This window comes from Plectropomus leopardus, unplaced genomic scaffold, assembly GCF_008729295.1.
Source record: "Plectropomus leopardus isolate mb unplaced genomic scaffold, YSFRI_Pleo_2.0 unplaced_scaffold4388, whole genome shotgun sequence".
Taxonomy (NCBI): Eukaryota; Metazoa; Chordata; class Actinopteri; order Perciformes; family Serranidae; genus Plectropomus; species Plectropomus leopardus.
Window position 1 is genome coordinate 9,778 of NW_024648096.1, and position 19,878 is coordinate 29,655.

General features: G+C 37.7%; 1 protein-coding gene across 1 annotated transcript; it reads left to right on the top strand.

Moving 5' to 3' along the window:
- Positions 1-8,217, top strand: LOC121939246 (S-formylglutathione hydrolase-like). Its single transcript, XM_042482320.1, has 9 exons — positions 1-84; positions 2,016-2,090; positions 2,279-2,367; positions 3,160-3,258; positions 4,338-4,462; positions 4,612-4,731; positions 5,784-5,882; positions 6,969-7,136; positions 7,831-8,217. Exons 2-9 carry the CDS (start codon positions 2,023-2,025, stop codon positions 7,909-7,911), a joined length of 849 nt encoding a protein of 282 aa, XP_042338254.1. The 5' UTR covers positions 1-84; positions 2,016-2,022; the 3' UTR covers positions 7,912-8,217.
- The last annotated feature ends 11,661 nt before the right edge of the window (positions 8,218-19,878 follow it).

A 19,878-nucleotide genomic window follows, 5' to 3' on the forward strand; every position in this document is an offset into this window, starting at 1 on the left:
CTCTGCACGCTCTGGACTCCACCGGCGGGGAAGTTAGCAAACCAGTTCAGCCCAACTTTCAACCAAAAACTGCGATTCAGTAAGGTCTGTACCTGATAATTATACTTTTAGTTTGTACATTTACTTTGTATCAACTTGTAAAGCGTTATAATTTCAAGCAGAAACTCTGAAATAACAACTAATGCACGAGCTAACGTGCTAATCTCTGCATGCACTCCCACCGACTCTACACCAAAGTCTATTCAAAATATGATGATTTTTATTTTTCTTTGCTTTAAAATTAAATATTAAAATAGTTAACGTTATGTTGATAGATTGTCTTTCATTCTGAAAGATGTTTTGGACAATTCGGCATATTAATGATGGACTTTGCAAAACGATGTTTGTTTGAATGAACAGACGTTTTTTTTGTATTTGCTTGTCAGAGGTCGCTGCCAGCTGCTGATTTAAATAAACGGAAATATTGTCTGCAGGCTGTCACCTGCGGACTTTACTGGAGTCTATTTCGTTTTTGCATGGTGTTTTAAATATATGCAGAATTAGTTATTTTAATCACACTGGTGTTGTAAAGTCACAGCAAATGTTATTACCTAAATCAAACGTTTAAATTTGCCTTAATAACTCACATAAAATATATATATTTTTTAAATTTATTTATTTATTTATCCAACTATTGAAGCGATAAGATCACCAATTTTACACAGTAAACTGTGATACTATATTTATTTGCCTTTATTTGGTCTGGTTTAATAAGAGCAGTGTTTAATGTCAGTATTGTGTGTTGTTCCCACAGGACAGATGCACATCCATATGTGTGGTGCTTTTTGTTAAAATTTCTCTCTGCGTTGCTTCACCTTTGCTCCTGAGATAACACACATGTATGTCGCTGTCAGGTGACATTTATCTCAAAGTGGTTAAAACTGATGTTTGCTGAGAGAGAGTTGTAAACGGACATTTTCAAAGTATAAATACTGTCTCAGAGAATACCACAGTTTTACAGTGTAAGGTATTACACAGTTAGGGTTTTTATTATACGATGTAAAAAGTCTTAAAGGAATGAAGAGGGAGACTTTTTGGTTAAACACTTAACCCCTTATTGCCCGCTTTAATGATACTCACACTCATATCACTCTCACACAAAATGTGCTTTTCAAAATCAAGCTTTAAAAATTATATATTAATATGATAAATATTCATTAATTTTCAGAATTTGAACCCTTTTAATGCCATTTTTTCATGATGCCACTGTGGTTTTAGATGGGAAAAATAGATTATTTTCAATGTACTATATGCAAAGTCAGATTTTTTAATTATTATCGCAGCCCAGGATATGTCATTGTTTAGCAGCAACATTGATTTTTATTTATTATTAATTTTTTGCGCTGTGTCAAATGCTCAAAATCAGGCCATAAAAATATTATACATTAATATGATTTTCATTTTATTTAGTTTTTTGTTTTTAACCAACATCAGTCCTAAACAAAAATATCAAATATTCATTAGCTTTCAGAATTTTAACCCTTTAAATGTTAAAGGAACCTTGCCAGCACAAGCTTTAAATATTTGTATTTATTTTAGTTTAGTTTTTTTTTTATTATCACAGCCTGGGGTAATGCAGTGATTTGCAACAATTGTAACAATGTAACTATTTAATTTCCACAGTGTATTTTAGACTTATTGTAGGAGCTGAGCTGGAAATTCACTGATTACACTCAAATACACAATCCTGCTAAAATGTATGCCATATGCATGAACACACACACAATTACCACAAAAAAAATTAAGAATGAAAAGCGCGTAAAATGCACCAAACAGTCCTTAAGGGATAAAATTTTGAAGCTGCTTTGCAAGAAATGGGTTAAAATATTCTGGAAAGGTTTTTTAATTCATTGGTAAAAATGTGTGGGAACCCTGATGAGACAAAGAATCTATAAATCTCATTACATTTCTAAGTTATTGATGATTTTCCAGCTTACGACGGACGCTCTGTGTTAATCCCTCCGCTCCGTCTGCAGGTCGGAGATGGCTCTCACACAAGTGTCCTCCAACAAGTGCGCAGGCGGCTTCCAGAAGGTTTTCGAACACGAGAGGTGAGATCTGAGCTGAGCCTTCAAACAGACTGAATTATTGATCCATATCGATTCTGAACACACACAAAACATCAGTGAAGTTATGGATGTGATGTGTGTGTGTGTGTGTGTGTGTGTGTGTGTGTGTGTGTGTGTGTGTGTGTGTGCGCGCGTGTGTGTGTGTGTGTGTGTGCGTTTCCTCCGTGCAGCACCGAGCTCAAGTGTAAGATGAAGTTTGCCGTCTACCTGCCTCCCAAAGCCGACACCGACAAGTGTCCCGTCATGTACTGGCTGTCTGGTGAGTGACGGCACGACTGACTGCTGATCAATGAGGGAATTATTTTATTTTATTTTACTTTATTTTATTTTATTTAAAGAGATGAAGCTCTACTGGTGCGGTGACTCTCAGCACACAAGCTTAGATTTCACCCTCAAAGGCTGATTTTAGGCTTTTTCTGCTGTTGTTGTTAACAAATTCCACGGACAAAGAAGAAACGATCAGAACTCATTTATTCTGTATTTTATATTTTTAACAAATGCTACTCATGAAGAAGAAAAAATCATAATGTTTATCTCCCAATACTTTCATTACTTACTTTTTTTTATAAACATCTGTAATTTCCCCAAACAGCTGCTCTCTGTAGTTTTTATCAAAGAAACAGAAGGAAAATAGAGACTTTATTGGGACTATTTTCAGCATCAGATTTATTGGCATTTCCCAGATGAACGTTGTTTTCAGTTATTGTTATTTGTTCATTTTGTTAGTAAGTGTTTGGAGGATTTTGTGTAAGGTGCCACAAATTTCATTCAGGTGTGATTAATTATATCCACAAATGCAAACACCAGTACAGCCCAGCAGGGGGAGCCAAACACCAGCGGCAAAGAGACAGTAGAAAATAACAGTGACAATGATCATACTAGTAATAATGAGAATGATAATGATATAATAATAATAATGATAGATCATTAAATAAAATAAAGCAAAACTTAAAAAAAAAAAGATTTAAAAAATTAAATTAAATTTAAAAAAAAGATAATTTCTGCTCAATTTTGACTGTTTTCTGTGCTTTTTGAAATCATTTCTCTGCAGGTCTGACGTGCACGGAGCAAAACTTCATCACCAAAGCCGGCAGTCAGATCCCTGCTGCGGAGCACGGCATCATCATCGTCGCTCCGGACACCAGCCCACGTATGAAAACACACACACACACACACACACACACACACACACACACACACACCTTTAACATGAGCTCTGTTTATTTTGGCTCAAATGTCACATTTTGAACGCTGATTCTCCTCACTGACCTCTTTGTAGAATCAGTTGACACAGATCTCCTGTAACACGTGTTGTATGTTTAACAAAAGGTAAGGTTGAAATTGATGCTGCAGAATTAGCAGTGTGAGTTTTTTTTTATTCTACACATGCTTCCTGGTCATTACTTACAATGCAACTCATGCTGCAGACAACAAAGAAAGAAAAACAAAAATAAACAACAATTAACATTTTGCAAGACTAAAAATTACATTGATAAATGAATAAAAATACTAAAAATCAGTAAATTAAAATCAATTGAATGAAAAACTAAATAAATTTCAGGAATTTAAACATAAACACAACAATTATTTAAACAAAAAAAACAAAGGCTATGACATTTATCCAAATTTGAAGCCAAATTAAAAACATTTGTCATAAATTTCCTTTTAAAAATATAAATACTTCTTACTGACCAACATGGAGCGGGTTCTGTTTTAGCAGCGTGAACCTCATAGAGTCGGGATGAGTCGGTGCTGGACAAAGCCAAGACAGATTCCAAAAATACATAAAGTCTGCACACGAGAGGATGATCCCATGAACGGTTATTAAATTACCTCCACGTGTGACGTCTTCAATAAATGTCATTTAATAAAAGTTCATGGGAGCATTTTCTGGTGTTATTTATTTTTTGAATTCATGTCAAAACGAACAAATTTCTGAGGACATGTCAGTCACAGCGTGAGAGCGCGGTTTGAAACGCTCTCGGCTCCAGTGCCGGCGGAAAATAAAGAGCTCAAAGTACGAAGAGGTCAGAGGTCATAACAGCAGGAGTGGAAACAGCCGCGTTTCGAGCAAAGGTTAGGGGGGTGCAAACGCAGATATCAAATTTGGGTCTCTTTTAAGGGTAGATGTAAAAAAAAAAAAAAAATCAGCTGCTAATCAGCAGGCAACAAATCTGGATCAAGACTTGCGGTATAAATCCACGGTGACCGTGTCCCGTCCTGCATCAGGCGGCTGCAACATCGAGGGGGAGGATGAGAACTGGGATTTCGGCACCGGAGCTGGTTTCTACGTCGACGCCACGCAGGATCCCTGGAAGACCAACTACCGCATGTACTCGTACATCACCGAGGAGGTGCGTTGGATTTATATCACACAAAAAAACAATTGCAGTTTTTAGCTGAAATCATAGAACAGCTACAAAGATTTCCATCTGTGCAAAAACTTCCCTTTTTAATCAGACTCAGAGCTAATGATGCTCTGTGTGATCTCCGTCTCTCTCAGCTCCCCAAACTGGTCGACGCTAACTTCCCCACCGACCCGGACCGCGTGTCCATCAGCGGTCACTCCATGGGCGGACACGGGGCGCTCATCTGTGCCCTGAAGAACCCTGGGAAATACAAGGTACTGCACATCAGTGAAGTAGAGTGGGGCAGAGTGTAGTATACAGTGTGTACAGGGTTCCCGCGGTCATGGAAAACCTGGAAAACTTTCACAGTTTTATTTTCCAGGCCTGGAAAAGACATGAAACTTGTAAAAAATCATTGAAAGGTTTGAAAAATCATGGAAATGTGTTTTGTGTAATAAATTAAATTAGATTAATATGACGTAACGGAGAATTTATTTTCTGTAGCTGGTGACGTAACGTAGCTTTATTTCTGTTTTGATGTCTGACGTTTTGGTTGTTTTTTAATAATTACTTATCACGAATTTTCCTTTAGTTTCTTTCCACGTTTCGTCTCTCTCTTCATGTCTGACCACGAAGGCACGTCACATCATTTTTAAAGCACTTTTAGCAACTTTAAATGGTTAGAATTTGTATTTATTTTACAGCTGATTTGTAAAGAACACGTGCCCGCGGCTTTGAAGGCATTTTTTCTAAATAAAACCAAAAAAAGTTTGACTTGTCTTTTATTTATTTATTTGGCTGCTTTTATTATAGATTTTTTTGTTTTCTTCATTTTATTTTTGTGTGTTTCTAAGTAAACAAGTTTGGGAGGCATATTTTCTTTAAAGGGTTTTGTGTGATTTCTTTCTTTCGTTTTCTTTTTTTTTTTGGCAATTTTTATAGAACTTTTTTTTTTTAAATCGCCGAAATGACACCATTTATAATAGACAGAACCTGTATGACATAAGTTACTGTTGGATTTTTCAAATTGGTGCTCGTGTACATCAGGTGGAAAGTTGAAATTATATTTGAAAAGAGTTTGAATTGTATATGTTTAAAAAATCCCGGCTAAGAAAAAAAAATCGGGGTCCTTGAAAAGTCGTTTTGAGATTGTGTCCATGACAGTGAGTGGACACCCTGTATGTACGACCTCAGAGAGGACGAAGACATCGCCACTTTCTGTCTTTCTGTAAATTGTTCTGTGTGTCTGTACAAACCGGAGTCAGACTCTTTGTATGTGAACCGACGATTCTGGATCTGATTCTGGATCTGGTTTCTCCTCCTGCAGGCTGTTTCTGCGTTCGCTCCCATCTGTAACCCGATGCAGTGTCCCTGGGGACAGAAGGCCTTCTCAGGATACCTGGGCTCCGACAGGTCCACCTGGGAGGTCAGAGCTCTGCACACCCTGCACACCCTTCACACTCTGCACACCCTTCACACTCTGCACACCCTTCACACTCTGCACACCCTTCACACTCTGCACACCCTTCACACCCTCACACCCTTCACACCCTTCACACTTCACACCTGCACACCCTTCACACTCTGCACACCTTCACCACCCTTCACACCCTTCACACTCACACCCTTCACACTCTGCACACCCTTCACACTCTGCACACCTTCACACCCTTCACACTCTGCACAACCTTCACACCCTTCACACTCTGCACAGCCTTCACACCCTTCACACTCTAACACACACCTTCACACCCTTCACACTCTGCACAACCTTCACACCCTTCACACTCTGCACACCCTTCACACTCTGCACACCCTTCACACCCTGCACAGCCTTCACACCCTGCACACGCTTCACACTCTGCACACCCTGCACACCCTTCACACTCTGCACACCCTTCACACCCTTCACACCCTTCACACTCTGCACAACCTTCACACCCTTCACACTCTGCACACCCTTCACACCCTTCACACTCTGCACAGCCTTCACACACCTTCACACCCTTCACACCCTTCACACTCTGCACACCCTTCACACTCTGCACACCCTTCACACCCTTCACACTCTGCACACCCTTCACACCCTTCACACTCTGCACACTCTGCACAGCCTTCACACCCTTCACACCCTTCACACTCTGCACACCCTTCACACCCTTCACACCCTGCACACCCTTCACACTCTGCACAGCCTTCACACCCTTCACACCCTGCACACCCTTCACACTCTGCACAGCCTTCACACCCTTCACACTCTGCACAACCTTCACACCCTTCACACTCTGCACACCCTTCACACTCTGCACAGCCTTCACACCCTTCACACTCTGCACACCCTTCACACCCTGCACACTCTGCACACCCTGCACACCCTTCACACTCGGCACACCCTTTTTTCTCTCATTGCCTTCCTCCTGTGTTTTTGAGAGGATCAGCCAGTTAGCCCGGGTTTCAAAGGGTTAAAGGTCAGCAGCTTCCTGTCCTCAGCACTCCTCTGTGTCTCTCTCAGGCGTACGATGCCACCGTGCTGGCGGCGGCGTACTCCGGCCCTCAGCTGGACATCCTGATCGATCAGGGCCGTGACGATCAGTTCCTGTCAGCCAGCCAGCTGCTGCCCGACAACCTGATCGCCGTCTGCTCCAAGAAGAAGATCCCCGTCGTCTTCAGACTGCAGCCGGTCAGTTCCTCCGCTCTCGCTCTGACACTCACGCAGCGCCGCTCACTGTCCACATCTGATCCCAAACCGGGACCTCAGACCCTCGCTGTGGTACCACAGGAGCCAGAGCGTGTTAAGATGAGGGCTTTAGGACCCCACGACTGTAGGACGTTTGTCGGGTTTTAGGACGTTACTGGAATTTTAGTATACATCTCCAATTTTAGGACCTTTCTTGGATATTAAGATATTTGTCGGAATTAAGGACATTTCTAGGATTTTCTCTGATTTTAGGACATTTTTAAGATTTTAGGTCGTTTCTCAGACTTTAAGGGTTTTAGGACATTTCTTGATTATTAGGACGTTTGTAGGATTTAAGGACATTTCTCTGATTTTGAAATGTCTCTACCATTTTAGGATGTTTCTAGGACTTTAGGACATATTTGGGATTTTAGGACGTTTTTTAGGATTTGGGTGTTTCTCGGTTTTTAGGATGTTTCTACGACTGTCAATAATACAGTATGTTGTGCTTCACTAAACTAAAAAAAACAAAGAACCGGAGAACGTGTCGATTAATTTTCTAATAACTGACTTTATGTTTCAGATGTTGTAAAGATCCCATTAAAAAAATGTTTGATTCAGAGATCATTTAGGAACCAAAGATAAACGCGCTGAAACTGCGACATGGGTCTGATTAATGTTGTGTTTGGTGCCGCAGGGCTACGACCACAGCTACTTCTTCATCTACTCCTTCATGAGCGACCACATCAAACACCACGCCAAGTTCCTCAACGCCTGAACCGCTGACACCACTGAAGAAGAGGACGGTGCAGCTCTGCCGCTCTCCTGACATTAATCACATCACTTCCTGCAGGATGAATTACAGTAACAGCACCTGTCAGCCGGGTGTCAAATTCTCTAAGAAAATGAGTCTGAAGCTTTTGTGCCTTCAGTTTAAAAGCACTTACTATCGTAAAGTCTCCGATATTTAAAGATATTTTTGTGTAACTTCACAGGAAACGTTTCCTTTTTTCTTGACAGTGATCATGTGGATTTTCCAGCTTGTCAGGCGCATTTTTGAGCATTAAAAGTCTCATTTGAGTCATTTAGGTGTTTTTGTTCTTTGTTGACCTGCAGAGTGAAAGTGTCCACATCGTCTCCTCCATCACAGTAAAGTTTTTTTTTTCCAGTCTCCATTGACAAAAAAAGTTCAGTATATCCAAACATTGCAACATAATGGTTCAGAGAAGCAAAAATATGTAAAAGTTACTAAAACATAAAATTGTAAATAAGTGTATCATCCGTTCATTCAGTTATTCAGTTCCGCCTGGAAAACTAAAAAACGAGCGAGAATTTGTTTTTCCGTGTAAATCAAATATGGAAAGTAGACATGTTTTCTCATTATTTGCCTGAAAGGAAAAATCAAATAAACAAGGAAACGAAAACAAAATAACAAGTCAAATTTACGTTGTTCTTTATTATGTTTTTTATGCGGCTCCACGCTTCGCGCAAGCGCAGCGAGAAGACTGAGGCTCAGAGTTCAGAGCGCCACACGCTGGAGGGCCGCCGCTGTTCTCGTTAAAAAAAAACTAAATAAAACAACATCACAATAATTAGCTTAGCGCCCTTTCTTCATGTTCTGCCTTGTGTCTCCGCGGCCACTGTGCGCTCGGCTCGGCTCTCGTTCTGTGCCAGTGTCGCCGCCGGTGTCTCCGTTGGTGTCTCCATGGGTGTCTCTGCCCATGTCTCCGCTGGTGTCCGCTCCGCTCTCATTGTCATGGTGTCTCAGCAGGTGTTTGTCCTCCACTGTCTGCCGCAGGTCCATGTCATGTCTTTGTCTGTGCAGTAATGGGTTAATGTCCTCTATAAGTGTCCAGATGTGGACACTTTAGCAGAAGCTCCAGCAGCTGCAGGAGAAGAAACTTCTGTTCTGCGTCTACACGTCTCTGTGAAGCGGGACGTGACACTGTTATTGGTGCTGTGAGGAACTGCTGCTGTTGTTGTGTTGTTGTTGTTGTTGTTGTCTTTGTTGTTGTTGTTGTTGTTGTCGTCGTCGTCGTTGTGTCGTCGTTGTTGTCGTCGTCGTTGTTGTTAAATCTTGTTACAAACTAAATGCAGGTCTCAGTCAAATGAAATAAAGTGAGTTGAGAGCTGCTTTACAGTGAAACATCAGATGTAACAGTCTGATTTCCTGCGTGTTTGAATCCAGCTGCAGGTCAGACAGACTGAATATAAAGAATCTTTACCTTCATTCATTTCATCTTTAAATCTTTATTTACAGTCTGTGGTCAGACAGCAGACACCAGCAGCATCACCGGCGGCGGATGAAAAAATTAGTGCCAAAGGAAAAAGCTTCGCTAGGGCGCGATGAAGCGGTGAAAATACTCTAAATACAGCGTACTCTTAGAGATTGATATTGATTTTTTGGTGGGCCGCGCGCCCCGTGTGTTTCTGCAAACCGGGAGCGCGCCAACCAGCAGCTGTACAGACCGTCCATCAGTGTCTCACACAGCCCCACTTCAAAGACACACAGCTGTCCTTCAGTGGGTGTGTGGAGCCGCAGTAAAGTGAAACCACAGGAAATGAGAAACTATATGAATCTATGTCGTTACTTCATGAATCTATGTCGTTACTTCATGAATCTATGTCGTTACTATAAGAATCTCGCAGTTAGAGAAAGCTTCAGGTTAAAGCAGCTGCCAGAAACTACACGTTGCTTTTTTGTCATTATTGTAATTTAATTGTTATTTGCGACATGTTTTGCGCGTCTGTCCGTCCTGGAGGAGGGATCCCTCCTCAGCCGCTCTTCCTGAGGTTTCTTCCATTTTTTGTGGGGGGGGGGGGGGTCTTAGGCCCCGTGAGGGTGTAAGGTCAGAGGGATGCTGTCTGCTGTAAAGCCCTCTGAGGAAAACTGTGGTTTGTCAGTATGGGGCTTTAAAAATAAAATTGACTTGACTTGCTGTCATTGGTTGACTCCGCGGCGAGCTTTTGAAAACGTACAGCGGAGACCCCGCCCACCTCCCTTCGGACGATCCATTCTCGCGTTAACCGCGTCAATCCCGCAGCAGGAAGCCGGGACTTTACCGGAACCCCAGCGTGTTCCACTTCAAAATAAAAGCCCAAGAATTCGCGACTATTACATTGTCCCTCAGTTCCTCATTTGGAGCCATGAAAAAAAACATGGGCCCATTAATAAATCTTTGCAGGAGTTACACTAATATTTTTTTCTTGGCAGTGCAGTCTAAACAACAAAAAAGTAGTAAACTATTCAAGTCTAGAGACAATCTACAAAAAGAGAAACAATTTTGTGTTAAATAACTCTTGGAACTTTTTAAGAAAAATACTTTTTGAAAAAAAAAAAAAACGTTTAAAAAACTGTTTTTTTTTAATCCAACAGTATTTAAAAGAAAGTGGCTCATTGTCTTTTTTTTCCCCATGTTTTTTAAATAAATCAAACCAATTTGCTTTTGCAGATTTCAAAGGTTGTAATACTTGTGAAAGGCCTCTGAATGCAGCAGCACAAGAAAACTGATACCGATTCAGGTTTCAAAGGGTTAAATCACCTCATGGAGGGTTGGGTTAATGTTGGAAACATAGACATATATGTGGCAGGTCTGCACTGTAAACAAATACAAGCAGGTGTGAAAACTTTGGGTTTATTGAATATTAAGCACTAAAGTTTTATGTAACTGGTTTTGAGGAATTGTTTTTATATCCGGTGATTTTTTAATTTATTGGAGTACTAATAATGGAAATCATTTAGATAAAAAAAAAAAAAAACAAAGTCTGCAAATCAAAAAAAAGCTGCAGCAGAAATAATTTATTCATCCTGTGAGGGAAATTGTTTTGTTACAGCAGCAAATAAGTGATATAAGTAACTGTATAAAATATTTGTTAAAAAGGCAAAATAATGCAAATATATATACAAAGGAAGGCACTTAACATAGAATAAAATAGAGTAGAATAAAATAAAATACAAACAATAACAACAACAAAGATATGTATGCTATGTACAGAGAACAAACGATTAACGAGAGCATTAAAAAAGAAAAAAATGTGTTGTGTATATATAAGTACTACATATAGTATCCAACTTGTTTTATACTATGAAATGTTATTATATAAAATAAAATCAGGATGTATAATTTTCTGTGGCGCAGTAAATCACTTTACTGCTCAAAGAAAAGAAAGCAGACTCGCTGCCGGCTGCAGACTCATTTTGATTTGCAGACTTTTTGTTCATTTTTTGTCTTTGCATCGTCTCTGTTTGTTTGGAAACGTTGCCAGGTTTCAGCTGTTTAATGCTTTTATGTTGAAAGCGGGCCGGATGTGGTGCCGCGGGGCTCTTCCTGTGCTTGACGCGGGCTCGTCGGATCAGTTTGGCCGGAGAGAAGTCAGCCGCTTCACTTCGGAGCGAATCGTCTCTGTTTTCAGTTTGGTTTCACCGCTTTTTGCTCGTTTTTTTTCTGCCGTCGCGGTTCCCGTCGTCTGTTCCAGGATGGTGAAAGTGTCTTTCAGCTCCGCTTTGGCGCAGAAAGATGTGAAAAAGGACGCAGAAACTCTGATCCCCGAGGAGGACAAAGTGAGTAGAAAATGGCTAACTGAGCTAACGACGAGTTAGCTTCCTGCTCGGAGTCAAACACGCATTTTATAAAAACACTAAATACTGCTGTTTATCCAAACACAACGCGTATTTACGCTGTTTCTGTAACTTTAACTCTTTACACTAAAGTTTCTGCCGTGTTTAAACTGTGTTTTATGCTCGTTACGTAGTTAGTGTTTGATCACTTCCTCATTTGGCAGCAGTGTTGTTATTTTGTCTCTAACATATTTATACATCTTAAGCTACTTTTTATTAACCTGTCTGATTTCTGTCACATAGATTTAAAGCTATAACAGCACTTCTGCGATTTTCCATCCATTTTTAAACGTGTCAAGAATTTTTAAAGAACTTTTTATTATTTTTTTTGTGAATACAACCTCGTTAATTAGACTTAAAAGTTACAAAAGTAACATTGGTAATATTTTTTTAGTGATTTTTTTTTCACACTATTTACAGCCAGAAAACGAATTCGACGTGACAAAAACACGGTGAAGTCTGTAACTTTCTGTAGCTCAAATCAGAAAGTGTTAATGTGTTATTACCCAAGTTTCGCTTGAATATCAAATTTAAAGCTGATTAATTTCCCTTTTTGCTGTTAACCGTCTTTAAACGGGGTCTGACACGTTTTAAGACAAATCTTTTGTACTTTCTGTTTCATCTCTTCTCGTGTGTTAGCTGCTTTGTCTCATTTTCTGTTTCACTGTGATCTTTAACAGTCCCATATTGTAAAGACAAGTCCACGTCTTGTGTAACCCTTAGGGACTGTTGGTGCATTTACGGTGTTTTCATTCTTCATTCTTTGGTCAGTTTGGCTGTGTTCATGCATATATGGCATAATAATTTTTGCTGTTTCCAGTAGGTGCTCTGTCACAATCAACGTTGCTGCTAATCATTAACATAAACCAGACTGATCAGCAAAAAAAAACTTAGCATGTAGTATATTGGAAATAATTCATTTTTCATGCGTTTTAACTACACCTTAAAGTATCATCATAACAAAACCCCGGCATTTACAGAGTTTAAATTCTCACAATTCATAAATATTTGAGATATATAAATATTTATATATATATATATATATATATATATATATATCTGTGTGTGTGTGTGTGTGTGTGTGTATGTGTGTATTGAAAAGATAAATATAAAATTAAAATATGATTGTTATCAGAATAGGGAAATTGTGTTTTTATATATAGGAGGCAAAGATATATATATATCTGTATTCAGTGTATTCAATATTGAATACACTACAATATTTATCTCAGTGTATTCAATATTGAATACACTGAGAGATAAAACACATTTGTTTTATCACAGTGTATTCAGTATATTTACCCACAATAACATTTTACCAAAATGAACATTGTAAAAACATCTCTTCATCTACGTGTAAAAACACTCGACATGTTATTGGCCGTTTCTCGCTGTCTTGACAGACGGCATCATTCTGCTCCAGTGTGTGATTATACACTGATCATGAAATCATGTTTTAATAGAAACCCAAAATACAAGTGTGAACCTGAAAATGAGCAGAACATGGGACTTTAAAAACAGTTTCTTGTGAAAAGTGCCTCATTCTTACACAAGAGGAAGCAGATAAGATGAGGAAATGTCCATTTTGCAATAAGAACTTTGTCTAATCATCTGCACCAAAAACATCTTGACTCATTGGAAACTGAGTTTGAAATTCAAATTAGATCCAAAAAAGCTGCCGATCTTCTGAGTTTTTCATCCTCCGTGTGTTATTTTTCTGTCACCTCATTCAAAGAGTCCTGGAAAAGTTAAGAAATTGATTTTTTCAGGGATTCAAATGCTCAGGAAAATGTCTTTAAAAGTTAGACAGGAAACATAAAACGATAATTGTAGGTTTGTGATTTCTGAAAAATGTGGCACTAAATGTGAGAAAAACAGCTGCTTTGAAATCATTGTGTGATGTGCTGGTTTTTGAAAATATGGAAGTAACTGTGAGCACACGTTAATTCTGCAGCCTGATTGGATGAATAATGAGCTGCGGGTGTAAAGTCGAGCCGCAGCTCCTCCGTCAGTCTTCGCCCTGCTGAGTTTGAGGCGTTCACAGGAAGCTTCAGCTCGGTTTGAGAGATCTGCAGAGAAAATATGAGCAGGGTTCAAACAAGGTGCTGGAAGTTCTGGAATACGTTGAAAAATCAGACTTTTTTAAACTTGAAAAGTACAACGATATAATTGTGAGGAGAACATAAGGATAAATGATTTTATGAAACGTGTTAAATAAATGTTTTAAACTAACTGCAGTTAGCAATTAAAAGTTTTCGAAAACCAAATATACCCTGAAAGTTTTGAAAAAGGCATGGAATTTTGTTCCACAAGCCTGTTTAATAACACGTGTCCAAGGACCGTCAGAAATGTAAAAAAATTCAATAATAATTAATTCCTGTTTTTTACAGTATACATGCCATCTTGGACGGCACATCTTCTTTAAAATTCACCCCCCAAAAAAGTAAAGAAAAAAATATGTAAAATTTAAAGAAAAAACATTTTTTTTCTTGAAAAAAAACCCCACAAAATTTTTTTTAAAGACAAAAAACAATTGCAAAAATTCCCATTTTTTCCTTAAAAAACACACAAAACTTTGAAAACAAACCAAAAAAATTAAAGGACAAAAAAAAAAGGCCTTTTCCTGTTACAAATCACCAAAATTTCTTTAGAAAAGAATAATCACTATCGTTTTTTTTTCCTCTAAAAAAGACCCAAAATTGCAGGCAATATCAAATTTAAAGTTGTATTCCTTTCCCCTAAGCCAAAATCAAAAACAAAAAAGTCCCTCCCCAGATCTTAAAAAAAAAATATTTGACATGACTCCCCCTTTTTTTGCACCCCACACCCCCCTCACCTCATAAATACTTACCACTAAGTTAGATTTAAATATTCAGTAGTAATCCTGTTCTGAATTCATTAGCTGTTGTCACATGCCTGAATTATAAAAATAAATGTTTTAAATCATAATCAGTCAATTTGAGGTCCTCATAGCATGTTTGCTCAATTGAGAAATTTGCGCAGTTTCTTTTGCGACAGATTTTTTTGTGGAGAAAACAAGTTCATCCTTGAAAATAAGTGCTTGAAATGTCCTTGAATCAGGCTTTCCCCTGTCTGCCTGAGCCCCGTATGAGCTGTAGACTTGATAGTTTGTGGAGGTTGTTTCTGAGGAGAACAGATCAGCGTTGGGGAGGTTTCGGAGTGGAGTGCAGACTCGGAGTGACTGTGGGTACGCAGGTTTTTGCTGGGTGTGATGTGATGCGTATCTGCTGCCTTCCTGTGTGGCTCCTGTGGCTGCAGACTGTACAGCAGTGCTGCGGGCTGATTTCAGTCTGGCTCTTATCTTGATAATCGCAGCTTAATGTTTTCCTTCTGGGGGATTGAAGTGGGTGCAAACGCAGCAGATTTTGATTCTGTTTGTGCTGTTTGGGGGGATTTTCCTGCTCTTGGTGGAGTGTTTTCCATCTGCAGTGTCACATAATCGTTTGTCTCCTGAGTGGAGTCCAAAACTGTGACGGAGCGATCGTGATGACAGACGCTCCATCATTTCTACGTCTTAAAAAGTCTGCGTGTTTTTTTTTTTTTTTTTTAAAAAGCACAGAGGTTTGGAAAATACGCTTTCACCCCCGATGCATCTGACAGCGTATATTTAATATAGTTACCGGCATACTTAAAACGTAAATGCCCTCAAACTGTCCAAATTGTGAATATAAAATATTGGAAACACGTCAACTTCGAAAATAAGTTGAGCGGATCGTCCAGAAGTTTTGAATCCACAATTCCTCTGTGAAATCGTGGACTACATCTACCAGAAATCCCTCATACGTGGCCGCTCCCACGTATCAGGGGCTCGCCTTTCCATCATGGCTCCATAACACGCCTACGTGGCCTTGGATTGGAAATAATGACGGCCAGTTTGGTGGCTGCAATAAAATAAAGCTGCTGATGTTTTGAACATCCATCGCCATGGTTACTGGGATGTTATCAGCAGAGAAGTCGCACATCACTCAGTGGATAAAACACAGTCATCTCGTTTTATCCACATTTTGAAAAATTATCACCCAAATTTTGCCCAAAACTGCAACGGAAACTCGCCTACAATTGAATTCAGAATTGATGCTGGATTCGATAAAGTAATAAGAAAGGAAGCACTTTTCCAAACTGTTGAGGCGTTTTTTTAGTCCACTGAACAGCAAATGAAACATGTTTGTGTTTCACTGTTTGAGCAAATAGAAAAACAAGTGCATTTTAATTAAAATAATTCATTTAGAAGCATGTTTCATCTGCTGCCTGCGAGAGAATAATTCATTAAAAGCATCATTTACTGACCAACATCACTGACTGAATGTTGTAAAACAGAAGTTGGTCTTCATGTTTTGGAGTAAAAGAAGAAAATCTCCAGCCGTGAAGACAAATCATTCAGTATTATGAATTTTACTATTTTCTACAAATCTACAATCACCAGTTTCCATTGTTTTCCAGAAAAGTTTTTCAGCTGCAACTTGTACTCCATGAAAGACAGTTTCATCACTGTTGTGTGCTGTTGTGATTATTTGAGTGTAATGCTCAGCTCCTGCAGCTTCAAGCTCAGCTCTCTACAATAAGTCTAAAAACACTACAACTGGAAACTAAAAAACTCTCTTGTGTTAGGAAATGACACTGTGTCCAAAAAAAAACCATTCTAAAACACATTCAAACTGAAATCAATCCTACAGCAGAAAAACACAGGAAACTGTTCATCCAAAAATGCTCCATTGAAACCCATTCAAACTGACATTTTTGATCCCACAGCCATCAGAGCAGAAAAACAGGACTTGTATTATTTCTGGGTGTCATTCTGGGCTTTTGACTCTGAATTTGTCATTTTGACTATTTTCCACCTGATGAGGTCATTTTGACCATATTTGGCATATGGAGGAAATACATGCTATTTCCACTAGGTGACCTGTCACAGTCAATATTTGAATGTTTGATTTTGATGATTAGGAGTGATCCTGGTTAAAAAAGCTAAACTCAACTGAAAGAGAAAAATTATTATTAAAGTAATAATTTTTTTTATAGCCTGAATTTTGAGCTGCAGAGCGCATGAGTCAGTTGAGTATTTGACATTTTTTGCAAAAAATAATAAAAATGATTAAATATCAATGTTGCTGCTAATCATTGACATATCCCAGGCCGTTGTAATCTTAAATTTTTTTTTATAACCCATTGTTTGTGTGTGTTTTTTTTTTTTTTTGTTTTTAAAAAAAAACATAGTGGCATAAACAAAAACATGGCATTTCAAAAAATTTGCTTTTTATGAAAAATTAATGATTTTATTTATTTATGGATTAATGTCATTTATTCATGACTGATGTTGGTCAAAAAATTGAGTAATTAAAGAAAATCATGTTTGTGTATAATGTGTTTAATAGCCTGATTTTGTGTGCAGAGCGATCCGAATGTGTGTGTAACATTTAAAACCGGCTTTTAAAGGGAACAAACTTGTAAATGCAAAAAAAGTTCACCTTTATTGTGATTGCTACAGTGTGTCAGTGGCATGCACTGTGCAGTGTGTGTAGTTTACACAACACTGAGCTTAAACACGGTGGTTTCAGTGTCTGAACCTCAGATGACAGTTTCTGTTTGGCGTCTCACTCACACTCTTCTCTTCCTGTTCTGCTTTTTCTTTCTCTTTTTTTAGTTAAATTCCTTTTTTAAACATGCAGATCAAACATGCAGATAATAGTTTTATAATGTATGTACATATATACACATTTGCTTGTTTTACAAACGAGCAAATGTCATTCTTCTTCTGTTTTTTTTTTTTTGTTTTTGCTTTGCTGGTTACAAAACATTAATTTGCATCGTGTGTTTTCGTGAACTTCCTCAGTGGTTCCTGTGCAGTGTTTTGTGTTCGTCTGGCTGTTTGTGTTCGTCGTCCGTCTTTAACGAGTTTAAAACAGAGTTTGAACAGAGTTTGAACCGATCAGTTAAGTTTGCTCGTTAGCCACCGCGTCATTTTTATAGCAAAAAAAAAAAGACCGAAAGCTAAAAAATTTCGGCTACAGCGTGTCGTCACGCTCTCTTTAGTTTTCCCCCCCGAGTAAGACGTGCCGTGTGTGTGTCCAAACAGGGACGCCGGTCTCTTCTTCCTGTGGGACATTATAAAGATCCAGGTCACTTTCATTGAGTTTTGCAAAAAAAAATACAGGCAGTGGTGGAGAAATACTCAGATCTTTAACGGTGCAGTAAAAGTAGTAATAAAAACAGTGCAAAAGCAACCCGGTTACAAGTAAAATTAGTAATAGCTATCTTTGTCACAATATGGAATTTTCTAACATTTATATGAAATGTCCATATTTAATACATTTTTTTTTATACCAAGGGGGAAATTGACATAAAGGACTTTATTGTTTATGGGTTAGGGTTATTGTTTATTTTAAATAACATTGTACAAAACAAAAAAAGAAAAAATGAAGAAAGGGGGATTAAAAAAGAAAGTACAAAAGAAAAATCAACATTGAACTTTGAATTTTATTATTAATTGATATAATAAGTAAAGATAACTAAACCAAAGCAATGACCATTTTACAATGATGACTTTCTGTTCTTTGGTTAGTAGCAGAAAATATCATAAAACTATTCAGAATCAATATGTATCATTAAATCAATTTTCAATTTTTGACAAACACTGTAAAAAACCACACAAATACTCAAAATTAATGTAAAAAAAAAAGTAAACGTAATCTTTCTGCAAAAATGTAATTTAAAAAACTGGGGTGATTTCTCAATAATTAAAGGGTCCAAACTTGAGCCTTTAAAAATGTTGTCCGTTTGTGTCGGCTGTAATTAATTCAGAGATCATTGGAGTTAATCAGCATCTTATCTGCTTGTAATGGAAAAACTCAGTTTGACTTTGTGCAAATGAACATTAGTCCTCCTTCTCCTGCATGTCAGTTGTGCTGATTTGTCTGTTTAAAGATCCGATCTTTAATGTTTAAAAACTCCGCTCATATTTAAAAAAAGTACGATTAAATCAAGTCAGAAAAGCTTTTGTTTCTGTGTTGAACTGAAATCCTACATCAGAACCCATTAAAGACGTCTTAAAATCCTCATTTTGTTACACTGTAAAATGTGAGGTTTGTTTTTAAAAAAATTGTTGATTAATCTGTTGCTGTAACTTAATTTGTTGTTGTTTAGTATTTTTATTTATCAGCTACTTGTTTCAGCAGTATAAGAGATTTCAAGAAAAATTTCCCAAATATAAGCCAAAAAAGTCAAAAACAAAAACAACAGAATGTGCTTTTTTTTTTTAAAAAAAAAATTTATTTTGTATTTTATTCCATCATTTGTTTCCTGTGTTGAATCAAAATTAAAAAATTTAATAATTTTATAAATAAATTTTTCTTTTAATTTTCAATTTCCTCCCCTCTTTTTAGAAAAATTTTTTTTTTTTTTTTTTTTTTTTTACTTTTACTGATTTTTCCAAAATTGGGTGAAAAATTTCTTGCCAAAGTTTGTCCATTGCCTGTTATCCCATGTTTTTTAAAAACAGTCTCTCAGCGCTTTCAAAAAACAAACCAATCTGCTCAGATTTTAAAGCTTGCGAAAGGCGTCTGAAAACTGGATCGACATCATTTTTGTGCATGATATTCTTGACTTATTATATTCTTTAAACTTTTAGACATTTTTTTTTCTTTTAAGAATGATTTTTTTTTTTAAAAAAAGTATTTGCTAATTTCTTTTCTTTGAACATTTTTGGTCATTTTGTTTTCTTTAAAATAAAATTGGCAGTTTTTGTTTCCTTTAACATGTTTGGTGATTTTTTTCTTTCTTTTCAATTTTTCAGTGTTTTTTTTTTTTACCTTTAAACCTTTTCTTCTTCTTGGTGGGTGTAACGGTTTGGATCCTGCTGCTGTTTGCAGTGCACTGAAATTTCTTTTTGTAACAGTAAAGAACCATTTTCATGTCATTTGTTTTGCGAAATGCTGCTCTGCGGAGCTGTGAGCTGTTTTTTCTTGTGTTATAAAAATTCACCATCAGACGGAGAAGATTGTCGGCTGAACACTTTCTGTCACTTAATTTGTGCAGAATTTTCATTTCTCCTCAAAAAATTAAGTGAAGCAACAAACGGTTTATTTTTAGGACCATTAACCCCTCCCACGG